The following is a 27,768-nucleotide window of genomic DNA, read 5'->3' as shown; positions in this document are numbered from 1 at the left end:
GGAGAAGGTTTGAGCAGAGCGTTCTGAACTTACAATGGCAGCCAAGAAACCAAGTTAAGACATGACTGAGAGAACACCTCACTCTGACCATTTTACTCGCCCTAGCAGAGTTCGTTAGGCTGTTTTCAAGTTATCTAGAAAGTTTCGTGACTGTCACTGTGCTGCTGGCAACAATTTAATTACGTTTCTTTGCTGATGTTTACTGACACCATTCATATTCAACGGGTGTTGCGCGTTGGTAAATTTATCCGTTATTCTGTGCTTTGGAACACCCTCTGACAAGAGTGCTCTGAAATCAGAGCAGATAGCCAGAGTTAATTTACGAACGTACCCGAAAACGTCCAAACTCTCGCGGTACTTCAATGGTAAAGCTCCTCGGTAGCTGTATACCTTGTAGTCACAACATCCAAACAGTGCTCAAGGGCAGTTTCACGCTGGCAGTGCACTTGAAGGAATGCGGTAAACTTGACTCATGACTTGACATTCGTTAAAGGTGAGCATATATTTCGATTAAGAACTTTACTCAAGTAATGATGATAATGATAGCCTACATTTATAACATATTATGAAGTTCGTAACTTCTTCAAAATGTACCTTTTAAAAGTGAGAGTGGTTGGTTGGCTACCTGTCCACATCAGTTCTGGCGGTGCGCTAGCCTTGTATATGCGCGGATGCACGGCGTCCTATATAGTGCTAGTGGTGCACAAGTTTTGTTTATGGCAGTGTTTTAGTGTAAAATAGGCTTCTGCCTAGTCGATAGAAAACTGAGTAATTTTAAAGAGTTAAATCGACGTAGGCTATAGACCAAATGCTTTAAAACTCATCACTACACTTTTACAAATTGTCAATCAACTGCAGGCTATTAGGCATTTTTTTTACTACAGGCTAATATTAAGTAGTATGCCTTTTTTTGTTTAGGCAAGAGAATGTAAACAATCATACAGTGGTGGAAAAAGTACCCAGTTGTCATACTTAAGTAAAAGTAAAGATACCTTAAAGTAAAAGTGAAAGTCACCCAGTAAAATTATACTTGAGTAAAAGTCTAAAAGTACTTGGTTTAAAATATACTTAAGTATCAAAAGTAAATGCAATTGCTAAAATATACTTAAGTATCAAAAGTAAAAGCATAAGTCGTTTCAAATTCCTTCGGCCTTCATTGTAGGCAGTCATTGTAAATGACAGTAAAACTGACTTGCCTAGTTAATTAAAGGATAAAATATTAAGCAAACCAGAAGGCACAATTTTTTTTTTTACATTTACAGATAGCCAAGGGCACTCCAACATTTAGACATAATTTACAAACGAAGCATGTGTGGTTAATGATCCACCAGGTCAGAGGCAGTAGGGATGACCAGGGATGTTCTGTTGTTAAGTGTGGGAATTTGACCATTTCCCTGTTCTGCTAAGCATTCAAAATATAACGAATACTTTTGGGTGTCAAGGAAAATATATGGAGTAAAAAGTACAATATTTTCATTAGGACTATAGTGAAGTAAAAGTAGCCAAAAATATAAATACTAAAGTACATATACCCTAAAAACGACTTAAGTAGTACTTTAAACAATTTTTTACTTAAATACTTTACACCACTGAAATCATAGTAGTCAGCAGCACAAAAAAGGCGTGTGTTAATTACATGGTAGTGAGCTAGACCAGTAAGGTAGGCCAACTACCATCTAAATATATGGTTTTAGTGCTTACTGGGGTATGGATGGGGTCTAAAAAAGGACATTAACATTTTTCACATTTCTGCTGAACACAGTGTTGCATATCTCCAAATCTAACTGAGAATTGGGCAGACTGTGATAATAGAGAGAACGTAGAAAATGTATCAGTCAGTTCAAATAAACTAATTGCATTGCTATAACCTATTTTTTGTTGACCCAAATCAAATATGGATTCAACGTTTCTGTATCATGACAAAAACTTACATATTGTACAAAAGCACTACTGTAATGTTTGAAGGTGTAAACTGAAACATGTCCTGGAGGTCAATATGATTTCATGTTCAGGTAGCCTACCAGTTAGCGAGGCGACTCAGCAACCGAAGGGTTGCTAGGTCAAATCCCAGGTCAGATGGGAAACCCCCCCCCCCCCATGCACCTCTCCAAAAATATGTATTGTGTCTTTCGGAGGGGTTGGGTTAAAAGTGGAAGTCAAATTTTGGTTGGACCTTGTGCAATTGACCAATAGTGATCTTAATTTCTTCTCCTGAACATTGATGTTGTCAGTGTCCTGTGTTAGTAAAATGTGTTTCCTATCCAATTTTATTCAGAAGGGTCTTCCAAATCTAAAGGTTGACTGGACACCTGATTCCCTCAAAGTACCGTGATTGGCTCCTGAACAATGTCTTCTATAGATCCCTATCAGTACATTGTGGTAAGTAAAGATCATCATGTTGTCATTGTCAGGACATTATAGACAGACAAATCATTTGACATTTTGTATGTCCTGTTATCAAATTGTTACTGTGTTAAGTGAGTCACACACAGCTAATCAAAGAGACAGATGAAGACATGTACACACACACATACGTCAGTGTTACTGTCTGTACTAGTACTTCAGGCTGTTGTTTAAGCTGGTTAAATTCTATGAATGTTCTGCTTGAGCTATTGGATATATTTTGTCCAGTCATTTGCATCCAGTCTGGACGCCTCCCATCTGGGAAACAGAATGACTTACTGGAAAGTCTCCATTCCTCAAGATTATAATGGGATTTCCTCTCTGTTGTATTGCTTCTGCAGGTGGAACACCAGTATTCCCATAAGTTCAAAGTGACTGTGGTACGAGCTGAGAAGGTGACCAAGGGTTCTACCCTGGGAGACTTTTGTGAGTTCCTCCATCTGTTAAAGATAACACACTGTGTCCACATTACAGTGTTGTGTGTGTGTGTGTGGTGTGTGTGTGTGTGTGTGTGTGTGTGTGTGGTGTGTGTGTGTGTGTGTGTGTGTGTGTGTGTGTGTGTGTGTGTGTGTGTGTGAGTGTGTGGGTGTGTTTGAGAGATGAGGTGATGCACATAGAAGTGATGTTGCTTTTTCAGTGCCTGTGGTTTTTCTCATGTTTAATCACACTGTCTGTGTGTGTGGTTCTGTGTGTATTTCTAAGAACAGTGGACACTCCAGACCCCTACGTGGAGTTGTTCATCCCAACCACTCCAGACTCAAGAAAACGGACACGGCACATTGACAATGACATCAACCCCATATGGAACGAGACCTTTGAATTCATACTGGACCCCAATCAGGAAAACACTCTAGAGGTTAACACATTACACTACACTTTGAACTGAGCTACATTACTACATAACCCAGCAAGCTATGGCTAGACACCTTCAAGCATGATGTATTCTTTCTTTGCAATAAGATAGTAACTTCAGTTATTAAGTAGGCATCAATACTTTTGCTTTCAAGAAACCCTATGTTGGGAACCATCTATCAAGATAAATGTATTTTTTTGTATTTCATTGTTTGTGAATTTGCTATTTCAGTTGACATTGATGGATGCTAACTATGTCATGGATGAGACCCTGGGAACGGCCTCGTACTCCATTGCTAAACTCAAAGTGGGACAACCAGAAGTGGTTCCATTCCTAATTGGCAAGGTAGGTCAGTCTTATTCAATTTTACAGATTGCATAGAAAGCACAAGACAGTTGATGTTGTCCACATAGCCTCCATCAAATACATACTGTGTCACAGCACTAAACCCTGTCTAAAAACCCAGTCCTTGTAAATCTCAACAAAAACTTCCTCTATCTTGTTTCCCCAGTTAACCAAGGTGTACTTGGAGATGTCGTTAGAGGTGTGGTATGTATAACTGACAATGGGTGCTTCAATACATTTTTATCCGGGAGCATTGACGTCATTCTCTTTGTGGAGATTTAATCTAAAGCTTAGTGACATGTCCGTTTGTCTCCCTCATCTCCTCCAGTTCATCCACAGACCTGCGGTTCAGCATGGCCCTGTGTGATCAGGAGAAGCTGTTCAGACAGACACGCAGAGACCGGGTGATGCTGGGCATCAAGAAACTACTCAACATGGAGAAAGGACAACACCTCCCCACCTCATTAAGAGAGGTACAACCATAAACATAGTACAAACTGAAGCCTTCTATGCATTTTTCGGTGTATCTCAAGTGTCAAATAGAGAATGGAGTTTTATTGCTGGTTCTAAAGGGAGATATACAGACAAAATCAGCTAAGATGATTCACAATGACACTAGTGATCTCTTGACACGTGCCTTGTCATTTTGTGTATGTTTGTGTGCATATTTGTACGCCTGCACATGTGTGTGCGCATGCATGTGTGCCTGTGTACGCGTGTGTGTCTATACAGGTCCCTACAATCGCCATCGTGGGGTCAGGGGGAGGGTTCCGAGCCATGGTGTGTTTCTCTGGAGTGATGAAGGCTCTGAATGAGTCTGGAGTTCTGGACTGTGCTACCTATGTGGCTGGACTTTCTGGATCTACCTGGTTAGTAGGAAGACTGCTTTCATTCCGCTGTACTTATAAGATCATTGGAGAGCAACATACTTCAACTGTTTATAACTACCATTCCTATGCTAGTACGAAAACTGACCAAGTAATGACGTTATTATACACAGAAAGTGATTGTGTCCCCCTTGTTCCTTTCTCTTGCTTTCTCTCTCTCCTTTGTCTTTCACTCTCTCTCTCTCTCTCCCCTCTCTTCCTCACCCCTCCCTCTCCCCACCAGGTACATGTCTACGCTGTATTCCCACCCTGAGTTCCCTAAGGGTAAGGGTCCTGGGGAGATCAACCAGGAGCTGATGAGGTGTGTGAGCAGTAACCCACTGAGGCTGCTGCTGCCCCAGAACATCAAGCGCTACATCAAGGCCCTGTGGAGAAAGAAGGCTGCCGGGCAGCCCGTCACCTTCACTGACATCTTCGGCATGCTCATCGGGGAGACGCTCATGCCCGGGGTGAGATATGGGTGCGATATCAGCAAATGTGATATCAACAAAGTAATGATATTAGTGTACCTTCTTCAATACCAGCCATTGTGTTCCTTTGACCGAGGCCCTAACCTGCCTTTATTATCAGTCAATTACATCTGTGTTTCGCCTTACTTCATTTGCACACACTGTATACAGATTTTTATATTGTGTTACTGACTGTACGTTTGTTTATCCCATGTGTAACCCTGTGTTGTTGTTCTTGTCACACTGCTTTGCTTTATCTTGGCCAGGTCGCAGTTGTAAATGAAAACTTGTTCTCAACTGGCCAACCTGGTTAAATAAAGGCGAAAAAAAACCTGTGACTTTGTCACAGAAGATGATCCAGCACCGCTGACAGACGGTTGCGTTTAGCGATAGCACTTTGCCATTGTCTAGCTCTTATTGTTCTTTGTTCGCTTGTATTATCTGAGTGTTTCACACACGGTCTGTCCAGTGGCTTTACTACTGTATCTATGACGTGAAAGATTTTGGGCTCCCGAGTGGCGTGGTGGTCTAAGACACTGCATCTCAGTGCTAGAGGCGTCACTGCAGTACCTGGTTCGAATCCAGGCTGCATCACATCCGGCCGTGATTGGGAGTCCCATAGGGCGGCACACAATTGGCCCAGTGTTGTCTTGATTTGGCCGGGGTAGGCCGTCATTGTAAATAAGAATTTGTTCATAACTGACTTGCCTAGTTAAATAAAGGTGTATATATATATATATATATATTCTGATCAGATGCCTTCTCTCGATCAGATGCCTTCTCATCTTATATTACGAGAGGAGAAGGCATCTCCTCTCGTAATGTAATGTGGTGTTTGTGAAGGAAGAATAGTCCGTCTGAAGGGAAACCCACAATGTTATGTATACGAACTTCGGCTGGGCGATATGGCCTAAAAATCATATCTAGATTTTTTTCAAATTCATGGGCGATTCAAAAAAGAAAAACAAATAAGATTTTTTTTATTTTTTTTTAAACAAATATATATATATATATATGCACACAGTACCAGTCAAAAGATTGGACACACCTACTCATTCCACGTTTTTCTTTATTTTTACTATTTTCTACATTGTAGAATAATAGTGAAGACATCAAAACTATGAAATAACACATATGGAATCATGTAGTAACCAAAAAAGTGTTAAATTTGAGGTTCTTCAAAGTAGCCACCCTTTGCCTTGATGACAGCTTTGCACACTCTTGGCATATAACATATATTTTGATTTGTTTAACCCTTTTTTGGTTACTACATGATTCCATATGTGTTATTTCATAGTTGATGTCTTCACTATTATTCTACAATGTAGAAAATAGTAAAAAATAAAGAAATCCTTGAATGTGTAGGTGTGTCGACTTTTGACTGGTACTGTATATATTTTTAGTTTAAATGTTTTCTCTATGTAAGCTTTGGAAATATGCCCTTTTTGTCACAATTTTACCCAGAACCATTCACAAATAATGTCCAACTTCTTGTAGCAGGCATTATAGAAAATGAACACAGGTTTCATAAATACTCTCTGAAGCATAAGCCCACGTGCTAGTGAGTAGCCAGCTAATCTTTATGTTTCAAGTTTAGCCAACTTGGATCTATTTTCTAGCTAACGAGGTAGAACACTTCAACTGTTATGAACACACCCTCTTGTCCGTCTCCAACTTTGAACAGCCTGTTCACTTTGTTTAGATGTTTAGATGAAGTCAAGCGGCCTACCTGGATAAGATGCTTATTTCTCAGAATGAGAACGAGTTGCCAATTTCTTATATAAATGATTATTTTTATGCTCATTGCACATTTATCAAACACAGACTAGACAACTAGGACACAACACTATGTTGCTGCGCTCCACAGAAACTGAGCAGTCATTTTCCACAACCATTGATACTCCTGTTTTAATAGGGTCTGATCCATTCTAAAATGTGGGAGTTGAGACAAGGGTATCATTAGAATGGGAATCGACAGATTCTGTTGGACTAAACTTCAAAAGCAAATAGTGAGTTTGAAAGTGCTTGTTATCAGAGAGGAAGAAGTGATATTTCGTCTTTGTTGCTGTGAGTGGCACGGAGAGGGGCTTGGAATTAATCAAATAAATTGGAATTAATCAAATAAATTGGAATTAATCATATAAATTCTATAGATCGTCCAGCCCTACCACAAACCTCTGTTATGACTCTATTAGGACAGGGAACTCATGGTGACAGAGTCAGTGAGGTGCTTACATTTGATATAGGAATGTAGAAATCCATACACAACTATATCCATACATGCGTACACAACTATATCCATACAGGCGTACACAACTATATCCATACAGGCATACACAACTATACCCATACAGGCATACACAACTATATCCATACAGGCATACACAACTATATCCATACAGGCATACACAACTATACCCATACAGGCATACACAACTATACCCATACAGGCATACACAACTATATCCATACAGGCGTACACAACTATATCCATACAGGCATACACAACTATACCCATACAGGCATACACAACTATACCCATACAGGCATACACAACTATATCCATACAGGCATACACAACTATATCCATACAGGCATACACAACTATATCCATACAGGCATACACAACTATACCCATACAGGCATACACAACTATACCCATACAGGCGTACACAACTATATCCATACAGGCGTACACAACTATACCCATACAGGCATACACAACTATACCCATACAGGCATACACAACTATACCCATACAGGCATACACAACTATATCCATACAGGCATACACAACTATATCCATACAGGCATACACAACTATATCCATACAGGCGTACACAACTATATCCATACAGGCATACACAACTATACCCATACAGGCATACACAACTATACCCATACAGGCATACACAACTATATCCATACAGGCATACACAACTATATCTATACAGACATACACAACTATATCCATACAGGCATACACAACTATACCCATACAGGCATACACAACTATATCCACTTCACTTTTTGGGGAGTGTAAGAACAACCTCTCTCTCTCACTCTCTCTCTCTCCAGAGGATGGACTTCAAGCTGAGCCACATGCAGAAGACTGTGAGCGAGGGTCAGAGCCCAATGCCTCTCTTCACGTGTCTGCACGTCAAGCCAGATGTCTCAGAACTCATGTTCGCTGGTAAGACCGAAAGGAAGACTCTCCATTTTTATGATCCACACGTTACTAATGGGTTATTTTCTAACGCATCCATCATACTACCAGTTTAGAACAGACAGAAGAAAGTTCAAGCAAGGCATCTTTATCAAGTACACTTCTTAAAGTGGTCTAACGCCTAGATGAGTCACCTCCCACGCTTTCGGTTGAGCAGATCCAGCTACAGGACTCATTTCATGTCTGCCTGAAATGAAGGGAACGATAGGCAGACAACTTTGAAGCAGTATGCATCTTTGGAGCGGTACACTGCCTTCCCATTGTGGAGCCATGTGTCAATGTGAACAGATACTATGTTTATGGCTGCATTTGTTTAATTTTATTTACTTTCCTGGATAATATGCAAATGACCCAGTGAAACAGAATTGACTTTGGTGTTTGGTGTTGGTTGGTTCCATCTGTCAATGTGTTGTCACAGCTCCTTATCTGATGGGTTACCATTTACATCAGTGTTTCCTAACCCTGGTCCTCCAGTACCCCCAACAGTAACCCTGGTCCTCCAGTACCCCCAACAGTAACCCTGGTCCTCCAGTACCCCCAACAGTAACCCTGGTCCTCCAGTACCCCCAACAGTAACCCTGGTCCTCTCCAGTACCCCCAATAGTAACCCTGGTCCTCCAGTACCCCCAACAGTAACCCTGGTCCTCCAGTACCCCCAACAGTAACCCTGGTCCTCCAGTACCCTCAACAGTAACCCTGGTCCTCCAGTACCCCCAACAGTGACCCTGGTCCTCCAGTACCCCCAACAGTAACCCTGGTCCTCCAGTACCCCCAACAGTAACCCTGGTCCTCCAGTACCCCCAACAGTAAACCTGGTCCTCCAGTACCCCCAACAGTAAACCTGGTCCTCCAGTACCCCCAACAGTAAACCTGGTCCTCCAGTACCCCCAACAGTAACCCTGGTCCTCCAGTACCCCCAATAGTAACCCTGGTCCTCCAGTACCCCCAACAGTAACCCTGGTCCTCCAGTACCCCCAATAGTAACCCTGGACAATTAATCATCAACCCCTCAAGGAGCTGAACGAGGTGTGTTTGTCAATGGCTACAACACAAATGTGTACTGTTGGGGGAACTGGAGGACCAGGGTTGGGAAACACTGACCCAGGGATGTAGCTAGTTAACTCTAACAGAAACTGTGGACCATGCACTCTTGTGTATCGTTAGTCACCCAATATTGGAATCATGGCATCAAGCAAATTAGCTGTGACTTTGGAATCTTTGAATGAATGAAAGTACAAACAAATTAACGAATGAATGAACCAAGTTCATTTCTGAATGACTGCAGGCATGCATGTAATTATTGTCATCTTTGCGTTTAAGTCTGATCCATTTGAATACAGGGTATGGTAGTGTTTACCCAGGGCTAGTGTGACGTCCTAATGTGTGTGTTTGTGTTTGTGTGCTGTGTGTGTACGCGCCTGTGGGTGTGTGCGCTGTGTGCGTGTTTGTGTGCGGGTGTGGAACATGCTGAATTATTGCGCAAACATTCCCATCGGTGTCAGTTTCACTAGTACAGATACTCACGCTGATCCATCTCTGTCTGTCATCAAGGGAAACTGAAATAGACACAGCAGTGAGGGACATTAGTTCTAAAAAGGGAGAGGACACACCTTAAAGATTCAATGGTTCACAGACACTTAGGTACAGGATGTAGACATGAAAATGGTAATGCCCTGAAGTATGACTGGGAGTTGCGGCCAAAATATCACATCACAATATTTTATTTGTAATTTGACAGTATGCCGGTATTTAATGTTTCTAAATAAAAGGTTCTAAATGATTAGTGCATGACCCTAGAATGGCAACAAATCAATTCTATTTGATTTTAGTAGGCTTTTTCCATGCTGACAGTTTTGTTCTCAACTAAATGAGGACAAAACGGACTTTGAAAGTAGTCCAATTTATTTAGTACTGTATAAAAATACATTTTTATAGACTGTATTGTAAAAAAAAAATGATATCGGTATGTGGGTCCATACAGGAATACCGTTATTCACAATATATCACCCAGCCTTACTGGGAGTCAATTCATCAAAGTTCTTGTAAGGTTAACCATCAATGGGAAAGCTTCAATGTTTGGGTATTAATTATGATATTATAGTACATTTCTTTGCATTGCAAGCAAGGGCCCTAATGTGATATGGTTATAATAACCTTGTATTGGGTTAACTCAGCTACTTTCCACCATTGGAAGGCTTCCGTGAGCTTGATACACAGTATCAGCCATTTGAGCTAAAACACTGTCCCAACAGTAATTGGAGTGAAGCTGATTATACAGCTGTCAGTGTGGTTTCACAAGGCTAATTCTACAGTACAAAACCACTTATCGTCTGTATCATTATTACTAATAGATGTGTCATATTTCTCCTATTGTGTGTTTTGACGAGCAGACTGGGTGGAGTTTACCCCGTACGAGATTGGCATGGCCAAGTATGGTACCTTCATGTCCCCGGGCCTGTTTGGCAGTAAGTTCTTCATGGGCAGCGTGGTGAGACAGTACGAGGAGAACCCCCTGCATTTCCTCATGGGTAAGACTGGCTATACATTCAGTACAAATGTAGGATCTTAATTTGAGCCAGGAAAATAATCATGCAGCAACAGGAAATGTGGTTTATTATGCAGATTATCATTAATGGACATTTTTGTTGATGTCATGTCGGAAATTTCAAAGTGGAAATTATAAACATCAGAAGCCTTTTTAAACCTCAAATACACTACGTTTTAAAATTTCCTGCATTGCAGGAAAATTCTCCTGCAACAAGGTGATCAAATTAAGACACTATACACAGTACGATATGCACCTGAGCTTTCATACAGGCATACATACATGAGCACAAACTCACAAACATAGACTAGATACGCATTTGACTACATACACAAAGTTGTCTGCTGTGTCTCTTCTAGGGGTATGGGGCAGTGCTTTCTCCATCCTCTTCAACCGGGTCATGGGGGTCAAAGGGACCACTGGAGGTAGCACCATGGAAGAGGAGCTTGGTAAGATTCTGACAAACCATCGTACAAAACCTACCTTTGTATCTCTGTCTCTTTAAATGCATGCTTTGCGCATGCATACGTGTGCATTATGGTTTCTGTTAGGAAAATGTGGCTCAGGACATTTGACCGGCAGCATTTTAATTGACCATACATTTGAGAAATGTACTGTATGCATTGTGTGCATAACCTGATTAGGGTGTCTACCCACGGTGCTCAGAATGACAAATCACATTTAGATTATGGTAATTCATCTTAACAGAACATGCAAATCGAGGATATAACAGTGTGGGTCCTTACTGAATTCTGATGTGCACATTGAAGATGTTAGAATAACTGCCACATTTACTTTTCCTCAACCAACAACATGAGTAACAAGCAGCAAAATCACTAGCCTATGTCAATCTACTATCTCCCATAGTAGTAAAGTTGACATATTCTATTGGTCAGCTTGTTATTCTGTGTGAAAAAGAAATGGCCTATTCCAAACACTCTAGGTCAGTTTTTGGATGATAGATCCCAAATTCATACAACCGTAGACCTCAGGTGTCAAACTCAATCCACAGAGGGCTGAGTGTCTGTGGGTTTTCGCTCCTCCCTTGTACTTAACTGATTCATTTAAGGTCACTAATTACTAAGGAACTCCTCTCACCTGGTTGTCTAGGTCTTAATTGAAAGGAAAAAACAAAAACCTGCAGACACTAGGCCCTCCATGGATTGAGTTTGACACGCCTGCAGTAGGCCTAGGCTACAAAAAGCAATTTTTAAAAGCAATGAGGCTGATGCAACATTTAGCTTAAAATGTTACTAACCTATTATTTCTTCACATTTGTAAGCGCACTAATGCGCAAAAGGCATTAGGCTACGTGCGAATGTTCGTTCCATAATGCAGTTAGCGGGAAAACACTGTTGTCAAAAGCTCACTGCACATGCGAGCGGTTTCATATGACCGAGATTAAAATATCCATTCAAAATTAGAAAGAGGGGAGAGCTAAAGATACAAGAACTAGCATGGGTTGTTAATATGACTAGGGTTGTGCCTTTGGCTACTGGACAATGAAAGAAAGTTGATTTGAAAACCAATAGAACATAAGAGGAATAGGCTACTAGTTTCAATAGTATTTGGAAGTCTTTTATAAAATAATTTCCTCCCATGTTTCTATGGTCGGATTTTACTTTGAAGCAAGGTAAGACATGCCTCATATGTAGTAAAACGTTCAGGTTTGAAATAGTGATGCACCGACATGACATTTTTGGCCGATATCGATATCCGATATTTTCCTTGCCAAAAAAACGATACCAATAACCGATATTTAAAATTTGAGCGGCCCTTTAAGCATTCTAGTACAGTTAAATAGTTAACACACGGACGCAGCGGTCTAAGGCACTGTATTTCAGTGCAAGAGGCGTCACTACAGTCCCGGGTTCGAATCCAGGCTGTGTCACATTCGGCTGTGATTGGGAGTCCCATAGGGCGGCGCACAATTGGCACAGTGTCGTCCAGGTTTGGCCGGGGTAGGCCGTCATTGTAAATAAGAATTTGTTCTTAACTGACTTGCCTAGTTAAATAAAGGTTACACACACCACACTGACCAAAACGTTTTTTTGCTGTCATTTACGGTAATGTCCACATTACCAGTAAAACATAATCAAAACCTATTTCTTTCACTTACTTGCTGTGCTGTTTCGTTGTTCATTTGTTCAGTCGTTTCATTCTCAACCAGGATTTCCCATACTATGGAACGCCATTTGGGTGTTTGCATGTCAAATGACACTATTTGATGTGTCAAATAAGCTTGTTGACCAATCAGGACCTGAATATGACTGCACATAATCATTTAACGCGTTCATACATTTTTTACATAGTTATTACACATTGATTACACTATCACTCGTATTTCATATGTCACAACGATTCATCGATACGTATGCTATGATGCTTGTAAAGTTGTCTGGCGCACCTACAGTGCTGGTCATAAAAAAAGCTAGCTAGCTCAATATTCTTTCCCCAAAACATAGCAAAACAACATAATCTGTTTCAGTAGCTATAGTTAGCTAGCTAACTATATAGCTAGGTATCATCATCTAAAATAACCCTCATTTATAAGACATTTCTTCTTTGATTAATGGTGGTCGGACCCATCTATGTGAAGCTAGCCACAATAAGGATTAGCCACAATAGTGGACTTTGCGGTTAGCCTTCAAAAATAGTTAATAAAATCAACAAAAGACAATCATTTTTTAATTTGACAAAAATCTGTTGAAATCACACTGGATGTATTATACTTTAGAATTGCATTGGGGGCATACTTATTTCACTGTACAGCCTTACCTATGGATTGTGGATCAATGACATGGGGTATCAGTCTACTCAGTGACACTCAGAGAACATTAGCGTCGTAGCTCTTATTGCGGGACTCTGAAACAACTGTGAATTGAGCCACATTTATTGTCAACCTATGTGTATTGAACACTGTTCCCGAGGAAAAACAATAATGCGTGGGTGTTTTGGAGTCTGATAACTCTGAGGAGGATGTTGGGAAAAAATATATTGGGTATTGAGTAGACTGATATCCCATTTCATTGAGCCCCAGTCCTTAGGTAAAGCTGTACAGTGCAATATGAATGTCAATACACACAATAGGCTGACTGGGGAGGTGATTTCACAGTCACAGTCCCGTGATAAGAGCTACAACGCTAATATTTGCGCAAACTCTTCACAGTTGTGTTCTGTGGGTGTCACCGAGTAGACTGATACCCCATTTCATTGCTTCACATTCCAACCTTGTTTAACATTATCTAGTCTAAATATGGCATGATTCCACAAATTGTAACCATCTGCATTACTTTCAAAGAGATACTTTCATATTGAAGGCAAACCGCAAATTCCACTATTGTGCCTAATCCTTATTGTGGCTAGCTTCACAACACGGTCCAGTCGAGCCTCACTAGCCAGGTGAAGCTAGCTGGTTGCTTATGTAACAGTGTAGGTTCCGTCCCTCTCTTCGCCCCAACCCGGGCTTGAACCAGGGACCCTTGCACACATCAACAACTGACACCCATCGAAGCCACGGCCCTTGCAACGCAAGGGGCAACCCTACTTCAAGTCTCAGAGCGAGTGACGTCACCGATTGAAACGCTATTAGCGCGCACCACCGCTAACTAACTAGCCATTTCACATCGGTTACACTTATAATGTTAGCTTTGGGCAACAGGGTTAAGTACTGGCTAGCTATTTATTTTCATGAACTGAAGTTCAATTTCAGTAGGCTAACAACAAGTGGCTACCTAGCTAATACTTACTCACAAGGATTCCAAAATCATTGCTAAAAATAATGAAAATGACTGCTGTTTTTACTGGTCATTGTTTTCAGGCAGTTTTTTTGGTACTAGCTAGGTAACCCAGAAGTTGCGGTCGAACAAATAATGTTTTATTACCAACACGGTATTGTAAACACATCGTTTGTGGCTGGTGTTTGCTAGTTTGCAGGCTTTTTGGTACAGCTTTGACAGTGCTACTGATAGTAGTGGTGGTGTTTGGCTTGCACGTGCAAATTCAGAACACACAACATTCTGTAATAGAACTGTGTTATTTGATGTGTCAAATTAAAACCTTATTTAACGCGTCAAATAGTATTATTTGACATTTATATTTTTTGACACACACAAAAGATCCAAACCGCGTTCCATAGTATATTGTGAAGCTAATAGCAGTGGCGCTATTACTGTGTAACTCCGGTAGGGCAACATGTGTACCGGTGCTAGAAAAGTTGACGAAAGCCAACATCACCCATGACAGAGAACGGTTGATTGTCAAGGGCATTGAATTCCATTATCTTGGCGTTAATAGATTTCGCCTTTGCGTTGTCTCGCTGAAATTTTCTTACTCTTTCAAATGACTGCTCGACTTGTTGACTGCTCGATCCACACAGCAGGCATTGTGGGCTAGGTTATGAATGCTGTGTTGCAATTACCAATTGAATAGGCTAAAAAGCGTTATTTTGCGATAGGAAGAATTTTCTTCTCCTGGACAATTTTCCAAAAGAAAATGGAAACCGTGGTGTGTGTGGGTGCGTGTGTGTGTGCGCGCGCGCGTGTGTGCGTACCGTTATGTGCATGTTTCTTGATGTCCAAATATAGATGTAGCAATGTATAACCCTACTTCCACAAAATAGCAGCTCATTGACTCATAATCAAGTTGCTAATCAAGTTGAACCCTTTTACCATTGACACAGCATTTACCGGTTTACCTTCAGCCAGGTTAAGGGTTACATGATGGACAGTTTCTCAAATAAACAAAGTCACGTAGAACACTTGGGTAGCAGATAGAAATGATAACTACTTCCTCTTCCAGACCTAAAGTGAAAGCAACTCTAATGTCACTTTAATGTCTTGCGAATACTAGCTGTTGGTAAGCACATTCACTGAGAACTCCATGGTAGTTCACAGTCACACCAATGTACAGTACTCTGTACAGTACTCTGGACCCAAACCCTCTGTACAGTACTCTGTACGTTGCTGTGAAACTCCACAGGGAATGTGGAAGTCCAGTCAGCAAGCTCGTACTGTGGATAGTGAGTCAGTTCAAGTTTTATTGTCACATGCTAAAGTACAGTGAAAAGATTAAGTTGGATACTGAGTGAGGGTTAGGTTTTCACATGAATGTTGTCACTGTTTTTCAGAGCAAATAAAGCCTCAGCACATTGTGGGTGAGGAGACGCAGGAAAATGAGGACGAGCCAAGAAAAGGTATGGTCTACGAGAGTGAAAGGGTGTGTTGTGTGTCTTAGGGCTTTGGTAGTGACATCCCCATTTCCCCCCTCTCCTCATCCTCCTCTCCTCATCCCCCTCTCCTCATCCTCCTCTCCTCATCCCTCTCTCCTCCATCCTCCCCTCCAGCGGGTGGAACAGAAAACCCAGAGGCAGAGGAAGAGCTCCAGCGTAATGCCCAGGCCAGCTGGACCAGCAGGATGTTCACCTCCCTGGTGGGGGAGTCCACCCTCTTCAACACCCGTGAGGGCAGAGCGGGCAAGGTGCACAACTTCATGCTGGGGCTCAACCTCAACTCCTCCATGCCTTTCTCCCCCTTCAACAACAGATCATACACACACCACAACCTGGAGGAGGAACAGGACGCCGTCACAGGTCTGAGATCAGTTTAACGGGGGGGGGGGGGGGGGGGGTGGGTGGGTCAGCGGGTTAACAGCCAAAGGTCTGTAACAAGTCTATCACCATGATTGTCTAAGATTGGAAACCTGTTAGACTGTTCAGACCCATTGACCCATCTCTATGTGGATGGGTAAAGGAATACATCAACTATCAAATCAAGGCTTTGAATGACTATTATAGACTATTTGTGAGAATGGGTGATTGGTTTGATAGATGATGACATTATTTGTTTTATTGTCCCCTTATTGCAATCCCCCTCAGACCCAGATGAGTTTGACCGCATCTACGAGCCGCTGGACGTGAAGAGTAAGAAGATCCACATAGTGGACAGTGGTCTGACCTATAACCTCCCGTACCCACTCATCCTGCGGCCGCAGCGTGGCGTCGACCTCATCATCTCCTTCGACTTCTCAGCCCGCCCCAGTGACTCCAGCCCACCCTTTAAGGTGAGCAACGCACACACATTCAAGCACACACACATACACACCCACACCCACACACACACACACACACACATGCAGACAGGCACACACATACTGTATATACAAACATACTGCACACACACACATTTTAAATACATTATTTGAATCCACAAATCACATTACAGTCGAGAAGGATTCAAACATTTGATAGGTCCCTACGGTGTAGCATGGTGGTGGCAGCATCATGCTGTGGGGATGTTTTTCAGCATCAGGAACTGGGAGACTAGTCAGGATCAAGGGAAAGATGAATGGAGCAAAGTACAGAGATCCTTGATGAAAACCTGTTTTAGAGCACTCAGGACCTCAGACTGGGGTGAAGGTTCACCTTTCAACAGGAAAACGACCCTAAGCACACAGCCAAGACAACGCAGGAGTGGTTTCGGGTCAAGTCTCTGACTGTCCTTGAGTGGCCCAGCCAGAGCCCGGACTTGAACCAAATCTAACATCTCTGGAGAGACCTTACAATAGCTGTGCAGAGATGCTACCCATTCAACCTGACAGAGCTTGAGAGGACCTGCAGAGAAGAATTGGAGAAACTCTCCAAATACAGGTGTGAGGCTGTAATCGCTGCCAAAGGTGCTTCAACAACGTACTGAGTAAAGGGTCTGAATACTTATGTAGATGTGATATTTCAGTTTTTTTTATGCATTAGCCTAAATTCCTAAAAAACTGTTTTTTCTTTGTCATTATGGGGTAATGTGTGTAGATTAGTGAGGAAAATAATAATTGAATCAATTTTACAATAAGGCTCTAACGTAACAAAATGTGGAAAAAGTGAAGGGGTCTGAATACTTTCCAAATGCACTGTACATGGCTGAGACTCCCAAATATCCACACTACAAGTTTGCACTGATAACCAAGGCTGTTCAGGCGTGACACGAGGTGCTGGTATTTCAGCAGCTTGTCAGCAAAGACCTGCTCCATGTAGGAGTCAAAAGACCAACGCATTTCCAAAATGATCACCTCCCTCCGGGCCTCCCCCCACAACAATATCTGTCTTATTTGGTTTGCAAGGAAACACATCATCAACATCAAACCAGCCTCCTCTGACAATAGAATGGTTGTGAATAAGCACTGTTGCTGTCTGTCTCACCTCACTAGCTATCAGGTCGACGAGGTGGTCATGTCTAACTATGTATAAGTCCTTGTATGAACGGCAACCATTAACATGTGAAACAGACTCTTTCATTTGACTCATGTTATACAACGTGATACAAAATGGATTGGATATACAAGCTCATTTTAGCTCTCTGCCCAACAATATATTTGGACCAAGATTTAGTCTGTTTTACAAAGACATTTGAGAATGTAATACATTTATATGACATAACATTTTTTACGAAAGTGTGTGTGTGTGTGTGTGTGTGTGTGTGTGTGTGTGTGTGTGTGTGTGTGTGTGTGTGTGTGTGTGTGTGTGTGTGTGTGTGTGTGTGTGTGTGTGTGTGTGTCCGTTTATTGACTGTTTTCTGTCTGTTCTTCAATCTACTGTTCTGTGTGTGTGTCCAGGAGCTCCTGCTAGCTGAGAAATGGGCTCGCATGAACAAGCTTCCCTTCCCAAAGATCGACCCCAAAGTGTTTGACCGTGAGGGCCTCAAGGAGTGTTATGTCTTCAAACCCCGCAAGGAAGACAAGTGCTGCCCCACCGTCATCCATTTTGTACTGGCCAACATCAACTTCAGGGAATTCAAAGCTCCCGGTGAGGACTGGTGAAACTGTAGGATCAGGGAAAACAACTAGGCTGCATCTGAAATGGCATCCTATTAGTGCACTACTTTTGACCAGAGCCCTATGCGGCCCTTGGCCAAAGGTAGCGCACCATACAGGAAAATGGGGTCCATTTTGGACGCACCCTAGGCCTTGGTTTAAAGCCCATAAACTAGAATGTGTTATAATGTGTTACAGGCTATAACTTTGGCCCAGAGTTTTTCTTGGTGAGCTTAGATGGCTGGGAAAAATTGAAGGTCCTAGCTATGATCTGTAGACGGGTTGCCTGAAAACAATGCCGAAGGCCGTGTGTTGTTGTTATTCTAGGCGGTCAGATAGCTAGCAACAATGACAAAAAGCTGCCATTCGGGAAATCGTAGGCGGCTCGTTTCAGCTAGTTGTCTCTTGTTATTGATACCATGTCTTATTTTGAGGTGTTTGACTCAAAACAAATTTTATTTGTCACATGCGCTCAATACAACGGGTGTAGACTTTAACGTGAAATGCTTGCTTACGAGTCATTCCCAACAATGCAGAGTTAAAAAATAATTATAAATAGCAAAATAGTAACGCACAGAATAAAATACACAAGAATGAAGCTATATACAGGGAGTACCAGATCAATGTGCAGTGGCATGAGGTATTTGAGGTAGATATGTACATAAAGGCAGGGTAAAGTGACTAGACATCAGGATAAATAAAAATAAGAGTAAAATAAAGAACAGAGTAGCAGCATCATATATTGTGTGTGTTATCTGCGTGTGTTCTTTGTTTCTGGCCATTTTGAGCCTGTAATCGAACACACAAATGCTGATGCTCCAGATACTCAACTAGTCTAAAGAAGGTCAGGTGTATTGCTTTAATCAGGACAACAGTTTTCAGCTGTGCTAACATAATTGCAATAGGGTTTTCTAATGATCAATTAGCCTTTTAATATGATAAACTTGGATTAGCTAACACAATGTGCCATTGGAACACAGGAGTGATGGTTGCTGATAATGGGTCTCTGTACGCCTATGTAGATATTCTATTAAAAAAAACATCAGTTAACAATAGTCATTTACAATATTAACAATGTCTACACTGTATTTCTGATCAATTTGATGTTATTTTAATGGACAAAACATGTGCTTTTCTTTCAAAAACAAGGACATTTCTAAGTGACCCCAAACTTTTGAACGGTAGTATATATATAATATATATCAATACAGTCGAAGTTGGAAGTTTATATACACCTTAGCCAAATACATTTAAACTCAGTTTTTCACAATTGCTGACATCAGTTAGGATCACCACTTTATTTTAAGAATGTGAAATGTCAGAATAATAGTAGAATGATTTATTTCAGCTTTTATTTCTTTCATCACATTCCCAGTGGGTCAGAAGTTTACATACACTCAATTAGTATTTGGTAGCATTGCCTTTAAATTGTTTAGCTTGGGTCAAACGTTTCAGGTAGCCTTCCACAAGCTTCCCACAATAAGTTGGGGGAATTTTGGCCCATTCCTCCTGACAGAGCTGTGGAAACTGAGTCAGGTTTGTAGATCTCCTTGCTCGCACACGCTTTTTCAGTTCTGCCCACACATTTTCTATAGGATTGAGGTCAGGGCTTTGTGATGGCCACTCCAATACCTGCTGTTGTTCTTGGATTGATTTGCACTTTTCGCACCACAGTACATTAATCTCTAGGAGACAGAACGCGTCTCCTTCCTGAGCGCTATGACGGCTGCGTGGCCCCATGGTGTTTATACTTGCGTACTATTGTTTGTACAGATGAACATGGTACCTTCAGGCGTTTGGAAATTGCTCCCAAGGATGAACCAGACTTGTGGAGGTCTACAATTTCTTTTCTGAGGTCTTGGCTGATTTATTTTGATTTTCCCATGATGTCAAGCGAAAGAGGCACTGAGTTTGAAGGTAGGCCTTGAAATACATCCACAGGTACACCTCCAATTGACTCAAATGATGTCAATTATCCTATCAGAAGCTTCTAAAGCCATTACATAATTTTCTGGAATTTTCCAAGCTGTTTAAAGGCACAGTCAACTTAGTGAATGTAAACTTCTGACCCACTGGAATTGTGATACAGTGAATTATAAGTGAAATAATCTGTCCGTAAGCAGATTGTTGTAAAAATGACTTGTGTCATACACAAAGATATTGTCCTAACCGACTTGCCAAAACTGTAGTTTGTTAACAAGAAATTTGTGGAGTGGTTGAAAAACAAGTTTTAATGACTCCAACCTAAGTGTATGTAAACTTCCTACTTCAACTGTATATATAATGCAACATACAACAATTTCAATGATTTTACTGAGTTACAGTTCCTATAATTAAATCGGTCAATTGAAAGAAATACATTTTTCCCTAATCTATGGATTTCACATGACTGGGCAGGGGCGCAGCCATGGTTGGACTTGGGAGGGCATAGGCCCACCCACTTGGGACATAGGTCCAGCCAATCAGAATGAGTTTTCCTCACAAAAGGTTCTTTATTACAGACAGAAATACTCCTCAGTTTTATCAGCTGTCCAGGAGGCTGGTCTCCGCAGGTGAAGAAGCCGGATGTGGAGGTCCTGGGCTGGCATGGTTACACTTGGTCTGTGGTTGTGAGGCCGGTTGGACGCACTGCCAAATTCTCTAAATTGACATTGGAGGCAGCTTATGGTAGAGAAATTAATATTACATTTTCAGGCAACAGCTCTGGTAGAGATTCCTGTAGGCAGCATGCCAATTGCACGCTGTGGTGTTGTGTGACAAAACTGCACATTTTAGAGTGGCTTTTTATTGTCCCCATCACAAGGTGCACCCATGTAATGATCATGCTGTTTAATCAGCTTCTTGATATGCCACACCTGTTAGGTGAATGGATTATCTTGGCAAAGGAGAAACGCTCACTAATGGATGTAAACAAACAATTTTGTGCACAAAATTTGAGAGAAATATGCTTTTTGTGTGTGAAACATTTCTGTCATCTTTTATTTTAGCTCATGAAACATGGGACCAACATTTTACATGTTGCGTTTATATTTTTGTTCAGTATAGTATTGCGAGTATGCATAGAGTCAGTGCAAGATAGTCTGGGTAACCATTTCAAATCAAATTGTATTTGTCACATGCGCCTGTAACGTGGGTTGTCTAAAGGAGACCAAGGCGCAGCGTGTAAAGTGCTCATATTTCCTTTATTAATGAAACACTTAACAAAAACAACAAAACGACCACCAACAGTTCTGTCAGGTACATAGACAAAACGGAAAACAACTACCCACACCCACACATGAAAAACAGGCTGCCTAAGTATGGCTTCCAATCAGAGACAACGATAGACAGCTGCCTCTGATTGGAAACCATACCTGGCCAAAGCATAGAAAACAAAAACATATAAATAGAAATCTAGAAAACCCCACAATGAAACAGAAAACCAAAACAACCACCTGTCACGCCCTGACCACTCTACTATGGAAAATGACCTCTTACAAGGGTCAGGACGTGACAGCGCCGAATACAACATGTATAGACCTTACAGTGAAAAGCTTACTTACATGCCCTTAACCAACAATGCAGTTTTAAGAAAAAGTAGTGTTAAGTAAAAAAATAGAAAAAAATAGAAAATAAAAGTAACAAATTATTAAACAGCAGCAGTAAAATAACAATAGTGAGGCTATATACAGGGGGTACCGGTACAGAGTCAATGTGCGGGGTCACTGGTTAGTCGAGGTAATTGAGGTAATATGTACGTGTTGGTAGAGTTGAAGTGATGCATAGATAATAAACAGACAGTAGCAGCAGCGTAAAAGATGGGTCTGGGTAGCCCTTTGATTAGCTGTTCGGGATTCTTATGGCTTGGGGGTAGAAGCTGTTAAGAAGTGTTTTGGACCTAGACTTGGCGCTCCGGTACCACTTGCCGTGCGGTAGCAGAGAGAGCAGTCTATGACTAGGGTGGCTGGAGTCTTTGACAATTTTTAGGGCCACCCTTTGACACCGCCTGATATAGAGGTCCTGGATGGCAGGAAGCTTGGCCCCAGTGATGTACTGGGCCGTATGCACTACTCTCTGTAGTGCCTTGCGTTCGGAGGCTGAGCAGTTGCCATACCAGGCAGTGTTGCAACCAGTCAGGATGCTCTCGATGGTGCAGCTCTAGAACTTTTTGAGGATCTGAGGACCCATGCCAAATATTTTCAGTCTCCTGAGGGGGAATAGGCTTTGTTGTGCCCTCTTCACGACTGTCTTAGTGTGTTTGGACCATGATAGTTTGTTGGTGATGTGGACACCAAGGAACTTGAAGCTCTCAAGCTGCTCCACTACAGCCCCGTCGATGAGAATGGGGGCATGCTCGGTCCTCCTTTTGCTGTAGTCCACAATCATCTAATTTGTCTTGATCACATTGAGGGAGAGGTTGTTGTCCTGGCAACACATGGCCAGGGCTCTGACCTCCCTATAGGCTGTCTCATCGTTGTCGGTGATCAGGCCTATCACTGTTGTGTAATCGGCAAACTTGATGATGGTGTTGGAGTCGTGCCTGGCCGTGCAGTCATGAGTGAACGGAGTACAGGAGGGGCCTGAGCACACACCCCTGAGGGCCCCCGTTTTGAGGATCAGCATGGCGGATGTGTTGTTACCTACCCTTACCACCTGGGGGCGGCCCGTCAGGAAGTCCAGGATTCAGTTGCAGAGGGAGGTGTTTAGTCCCAGGGTCCTTAGCTTAGTGATGAGCTTTGAGGGCACTACGGTGTTGAATGCTGAGCTGTAGTCAATGAATAGCATTCTCACGTAGGTGTTTCTTTTGTCCAGGTTAGAAAGGGCAGTGTGCAATAGAGATCGCATCATCTGTTGGGGCGGTATGCAAATTGGAGTGGGTCTAGGGTTTCTCAGATAATGGTGTTGATGTGAGCCATGACCAGCCTTTCAAAGCACTTCATGGCTACCGACGTGAGTGCTACGGGTCGGTAGTCATTTGGTTAACTATTTATTTATTAACTATTTAGCATTCTTATGGCTTTCATGTCAAGACTATACTAATATAGCAAAAATCCGTTAGCTAGCTAACCAACAACTGTAACAATGTATTTGAGAGACAGCAAGTGCTCATTCTGCAAATGTATTTGTTTTATAATAAAAATTTGGAGAAGAAATATAACTTACATGTTGCCATCAATCCTTTGATACTGAGCCAACCACGTCTGTTTTGCCTCAAGGGTTACGACAAACATCGGTTTTGTTACTTAAAGACCATCTGTCTATTGCTACATTAATGACTGCAATGGCTTCATCATCTTCCTCTATTCCATTAATGGGATTTATGTCAGAATTGGTGGATGTTGTCATGGTAGCTAGGTGAAATCCCACTGGTGACTTCATTTGGATCTTTTCCTATCTCTAGGGAAATGAGAAGAGGAAACAACTACTGTTTATTGGGACATAGGCCTACAGTATACGTGGAAAGGGCAGGAGGGCTATTTAAGCAATAAGGCACGAGGGGTTGTGGTATATGGCCAATATACCACGGCTAAGGGCTGTTCGCAACGCGGAGTGCCTGGATACAGTCCTTAGCCAAGGTATATTGGCCATATACCACAAACCCTCAAGGTGCCTTATACCTTTCATAAACTGGTTACCAAATTAAACTGTTGTCTCAAAGAAATGTTTAGTCTGTTGTTTAAAATTAAACTTTCTCACGTCACATATCTATACCTCCACAGTAACTGCTCATCAGATAAAACGGCTTCTCGGACCTAAACTTCACTGTCTTGTTATCAACTTAAGACTTAAGTATTACTGTAAAGACTTATCTCATGACTTAAAAAGGGTATTTTAGGTATTGACTGGTTGTTCATTCCATCTCTATGGGATATGGCTTACTACGTATCTGATTTAAAAAAAATCCTACCTATTGCAGAATTCCAACCTATTGTAGGACAGTGTTGTTTAAACATGTAGGATGCCCACACTCCTTCTCCCCACCACTCTGTCTCTTAACTTACTTTCAGCAAAATATTATCTTTGAGATTTTATCCTCTACCACTTCCACTCTATCTTTCCGTTTCAGTATCTGCCATTGTTTCGTCATCTCTACACAGACGCTGGAATTTATTTACTGACATAAGCCAATCACCTCTGTCATTGTTTTTGTTTTTTAAGGCTTTGTGAGTGAGTTGTAAAGATTATATGTGCATTAAAATAACAGCAACCACTCTCTTCTTTTTGTATTATCCATCAGGAGTCCCTCGAGAGACGGACAAAGAGAAGGAGTTTGGTGACTTTGATGTCTTCGACGACCCCGAGAGTCCGTACTCCACGTTCAACTTCCAGTACTCCAACCAGGCCTTCACCCGCCTCCACGACCTCATGGAGTTCAACACTCTCAACAACATCGAGGTGCATCTCACACACACACAAACAAGCAAATGCACGTACACACACACGTACGTAGCTGCACACACACATGCATGCAGGTGTGCACGCGCACACACATAGTGATGGGCATTTAAAAAACATTGACCGTTCGAGTACTCACATTATTTTATTTCATGTACTCGAGTACTCAAATAATAAAAATAAAAATTGAAAATTGAACATAAGGCCCGCACTGGAAAATAATATGTGCCTATTTATCTATAGGCCTAACTTGTATGATGCTTGGCTTGGTTTCTTTTGTGTTGTGCCCTGCAAATGCACATGTACAAATGGAACACTCGAGTTAAAGCAAATTAACGTAGTCCTCAATTAAAAAACTATTCTGGAACAAAATGTCACTTTCCCGTTTCCCCATCAAATCTCTGTGTATCTCACCATAGCCTGGTGTTGTTGACAGTGTGTAACTGCTGCTGTGATGGAGAGCCAGAATGTGATATACATGTGTTAATTATTAGCCTGTAGTATGTGATGTATGATCTGTATTTTCAGTACTGTATTTTCTCTGTTCTGTTTCCTCTATCATCTTATGTTGGTCTCTCCCCCTCACTCCCATCTCTTTCCCTCCCCCTCTCCCCCTCTCTCTCTCTCTCTCTCTTTCTCTCCCTCTCTCTTTCTCTCTCTTTCTTTCTCCCTCTCTCTCTCTCTCTTTCTTTCTCCCTCTCTCTCTCTCTCTCTCTCTTTCTCTTTCTCTCTCTCCCTCTCTCTTCCTCTCTTTCTTCTCTGTCTGCTGTAGGTGATCAAGGATGCGATAATGGACAGCATCAGCCAGAGACGGGAGAACCCGTCACGCTGCTCCGTCTCCATCTCACTCAATGAGATTGAAAACAAGAAGTTCTTGAAACGGAACGTCAGCTCAGCTAAGCTCCCCATATAACTCCACCAGAGACACCTTTCTATATCCATGACAAGACCTGGAGGTTAACTTTTTTGATAGAACAAAACGTTACAGCTCTAAGAACAGATAAGAATGGTAACCAACCTATCCTTGTAGCTGCAAGGCTTATCTCTGTTTGAATGGGATATAAGCCTCACTTCAAGCTAGCCTGGTTTCAGACCTGTTTGTGGTTTATTGCCAACTCACGACAATGGCCATGGGAGTTTGAAAGACAGCACAAACTGATCTGAGACCAGGGTGACTTAAAGCAACTATGCAGCCTCTTCTTTTGAGCTCTGTATGACTATTGTTTAGGAGACAGGATGCAGCACACCTTGTTCTGTATATTCCTGGCCTAGCATCTGGGGTGGTGTGGTTAATCTTTAAACGGGTCGCTCACTCTCTCACACTCTCACAAACTCGAGTGTTCCCTTCATGCAGCAGGCAGAGGAGAGAGGAGAGATCATGCCTGGGAATACATGTTTGTGTGAAGGCCTGCCTAGTGATGCAATGTATCTCTGGCAGGGGTCAGTCGAGGCGTGGCGTTGTCAAGGGATGAACATTTACTTCTAAAACGGATTTTATTGACTCACGTATTTGCTGCAGATCCAAACTTGAAATATCTGTAGTTGAATTAGAATGACTCCTTACCAATGATATTTTCTTTATTCCATTCTAACTATCTTTACCGGTCTCTTGTTCCCTTTTCATCTATTTATTAGTATTTTGTTCCATACATACAGGGAGAAGGGTATTTGGTCTTTTGCTTTATTGTGGAAACATTGATGAGATTTAGGGCAACCTTGTCTCTGTTGCAGCAGATGGGGGAAAATAGCATGTTTTCTTTGTCACACTGTGCCTGTACTCTCCTGTCTGGGATTTTGAACCCGGTCTCCCGGCCCCCTTGTGACAGGAGGGGATACTGACCACTATACTAACGAGGAGCTCAGGCTTGCCAGTCCACAGCTCCGCCTCTAAAAACACTCCTTCTGTAAGGCAATCCGTGAAATTCTATTGGCACCCGCATTCTGCCAAGGCAAGCATGCTATTCACAGCATTTACACAATGGAGACCTGGCTCTCAGTTCCTCCTTCCTCTTCTCTCTCCTCCAGACTGTAGAAGAGAAGTGGGGGAAGGGATGATGGAATGTCTCCTCCCCTCCGTTCCCCCTGTTTTACCCAGTGGGAGAGAAGCAGGGGGTGTCTGGGGAGGAGTGTTAGCTCACTCCTTCAGGGGAAGGCCTGGCTGAATGGCGTGATGTGAGGGTGAAAAGGCATGTGGGGAGTTGAACAAACCTAGAATTTCTCTGAGGCTGGCAAGTTGAAATGGGCACGCAACACACAGGAAGCTCATTACACACACATTCCATGTTGGGATGGCCCTATGCTATAGACGGTGTCTCACAAAGGAACCTCTTCCTTTGGGTTGCTTTTACAGTGCCTTGTAAAAGTATTCATCCCCCTTGGTGTTTTTCCTATTTTGCTGCATTACAACCTGTAATTTAAATTGATTTTTATTTGGATTTCATGTAATGGACATTCACAAAATAGTCCAAATTGGTGAAGTGAAGTTCTAAAAAATAAAAAATCTGAAAAGTGATGCATGCATATATATTCACTCCCTTTGCTATGAAGCCTCTAAATAAGGTCTAGTGCAACCAATTACCTTCAGAAGTCACATAATTAGTTAGATTGCACACAGGTGGGCTTTATTTAAGTGTCACATGATCTGTCCATAGGACCACTTTAAGCCGTACACTCCACAGAGATGGGATTTACGGATTTACGGAAGAGTGGCCAGAAAAAAGCCATTGCTTAAAGAAAAAAATAAGCAAACACGTTTGGTGTTCGCCAAAAGGCATGTGGGAGACTCCCCAAACATATGGAAGAAGGTACTCTGGTCAGATGAGACTAAAAATGAGCTTTTGGCCATCAAGGAAAACGCTATGTCTGGCGCAAACCCAACACCTCTC

At 41.9% G+C, this 27,768-nt stretch overlaps 1 protein-coding gene across 3 annotated transcripts; it reads left to right on the top strand.

The window, feature by feature from the left end:
* The first annotated feature begins 76 nt into the window (after window positions 1-76).
* LOC106599096 (cytosolic phospholipase A2) lies at window positions 77-27,395 on the top strand. Of its 3 annotated transcripts, none has more exons than XM_014190159.3 (18): window positions 77-493; window positions 2,279-2,379; window positions 2,745-2,829; window positions 3,111-3,259; window positions 3,488-3,601; window positions 3,768-3,805; window positions 3,930-4,074; window positions 4,334-4,470; window positions 4,712-4,937; window positions 8,016-8,130; window positions 10,554-10,691; window positions 11,068-11,157; window positions 15,837-15,902; window positions 16,053-16,298; window positions 16,584-16,768; window positions 18,311-18,500; window positions 24,726-24,883; window positions 25,656-27,395. In XM_014190159.3, exons 2-18 carry the CDS (start codon window positions 2,347-2,349, stop codon window positions 25,794-25,796), a joined length of 2,256 nt encoding a protein of 751 aa, XP_014045634.2. In that variant the 5' UTR covers window positions 77-493; window positions 2,279-2,346; the 3' UTR covers window positions 25,797-27,395. The 3 variants fall into 3 exon arrangements, with proteins under 3 accessions (XP_014045634.2, XP_014045633.2, XP_014045635.2); XM_014190158.3 differs by having other exon boundaries at window positions 78-493; window positions 2,276-2,379; XM_014190160.3 differs by having other exon boundaries at window positions 78-493; window positions 2,276-2,379; window positions 3,106-3,259.
* Window positions 27,396-27,768: the final 373 nt, after the last annotated feature.

Source organism: Salmo salar, chromosome 03 (assembly GCF_965601325.2).
Source record: "Salmo salar chromosome 03, fSalSal1, whole genome shotgun sequence".
Lineage (NCBI taxonomy): Eukaryota > Metazoa > Chordata > Actinopteri > Salmoniformes > Salmonidae > Salmo > Salmo salar.
Note: the sequence above shows the minus strand (reverse complement) of the source record. Positions and strands in the feature narration are given on the sequence as shown.

What these genes read in the sequence shown, in the direction of transcription:
- LOC106599096 (XM_014190159.3), top strand. Translation starts at nt 2,347, where the DNA reads ATGTCTTCTATAGATCCCTATCAGTACATTGTG. An exon ending in TTCTACCCTGGGAGACTTTT is followed by an intron (nt 2,830 to 3,110) that starts GTGAGTTCCTCC and finishes TTCTAAGAACAG; the next exon opens with TGGACACTCCAGACCCCTAC. An exon ending in ATCAGGAAAACACTCTAGAG is followed by an intron (nt 3,260 to 3,487) that starts GTTAACACATTA and finishes TTGCTATTTCAG; the next exon opens with TTGACATTGATGGATGCTAA.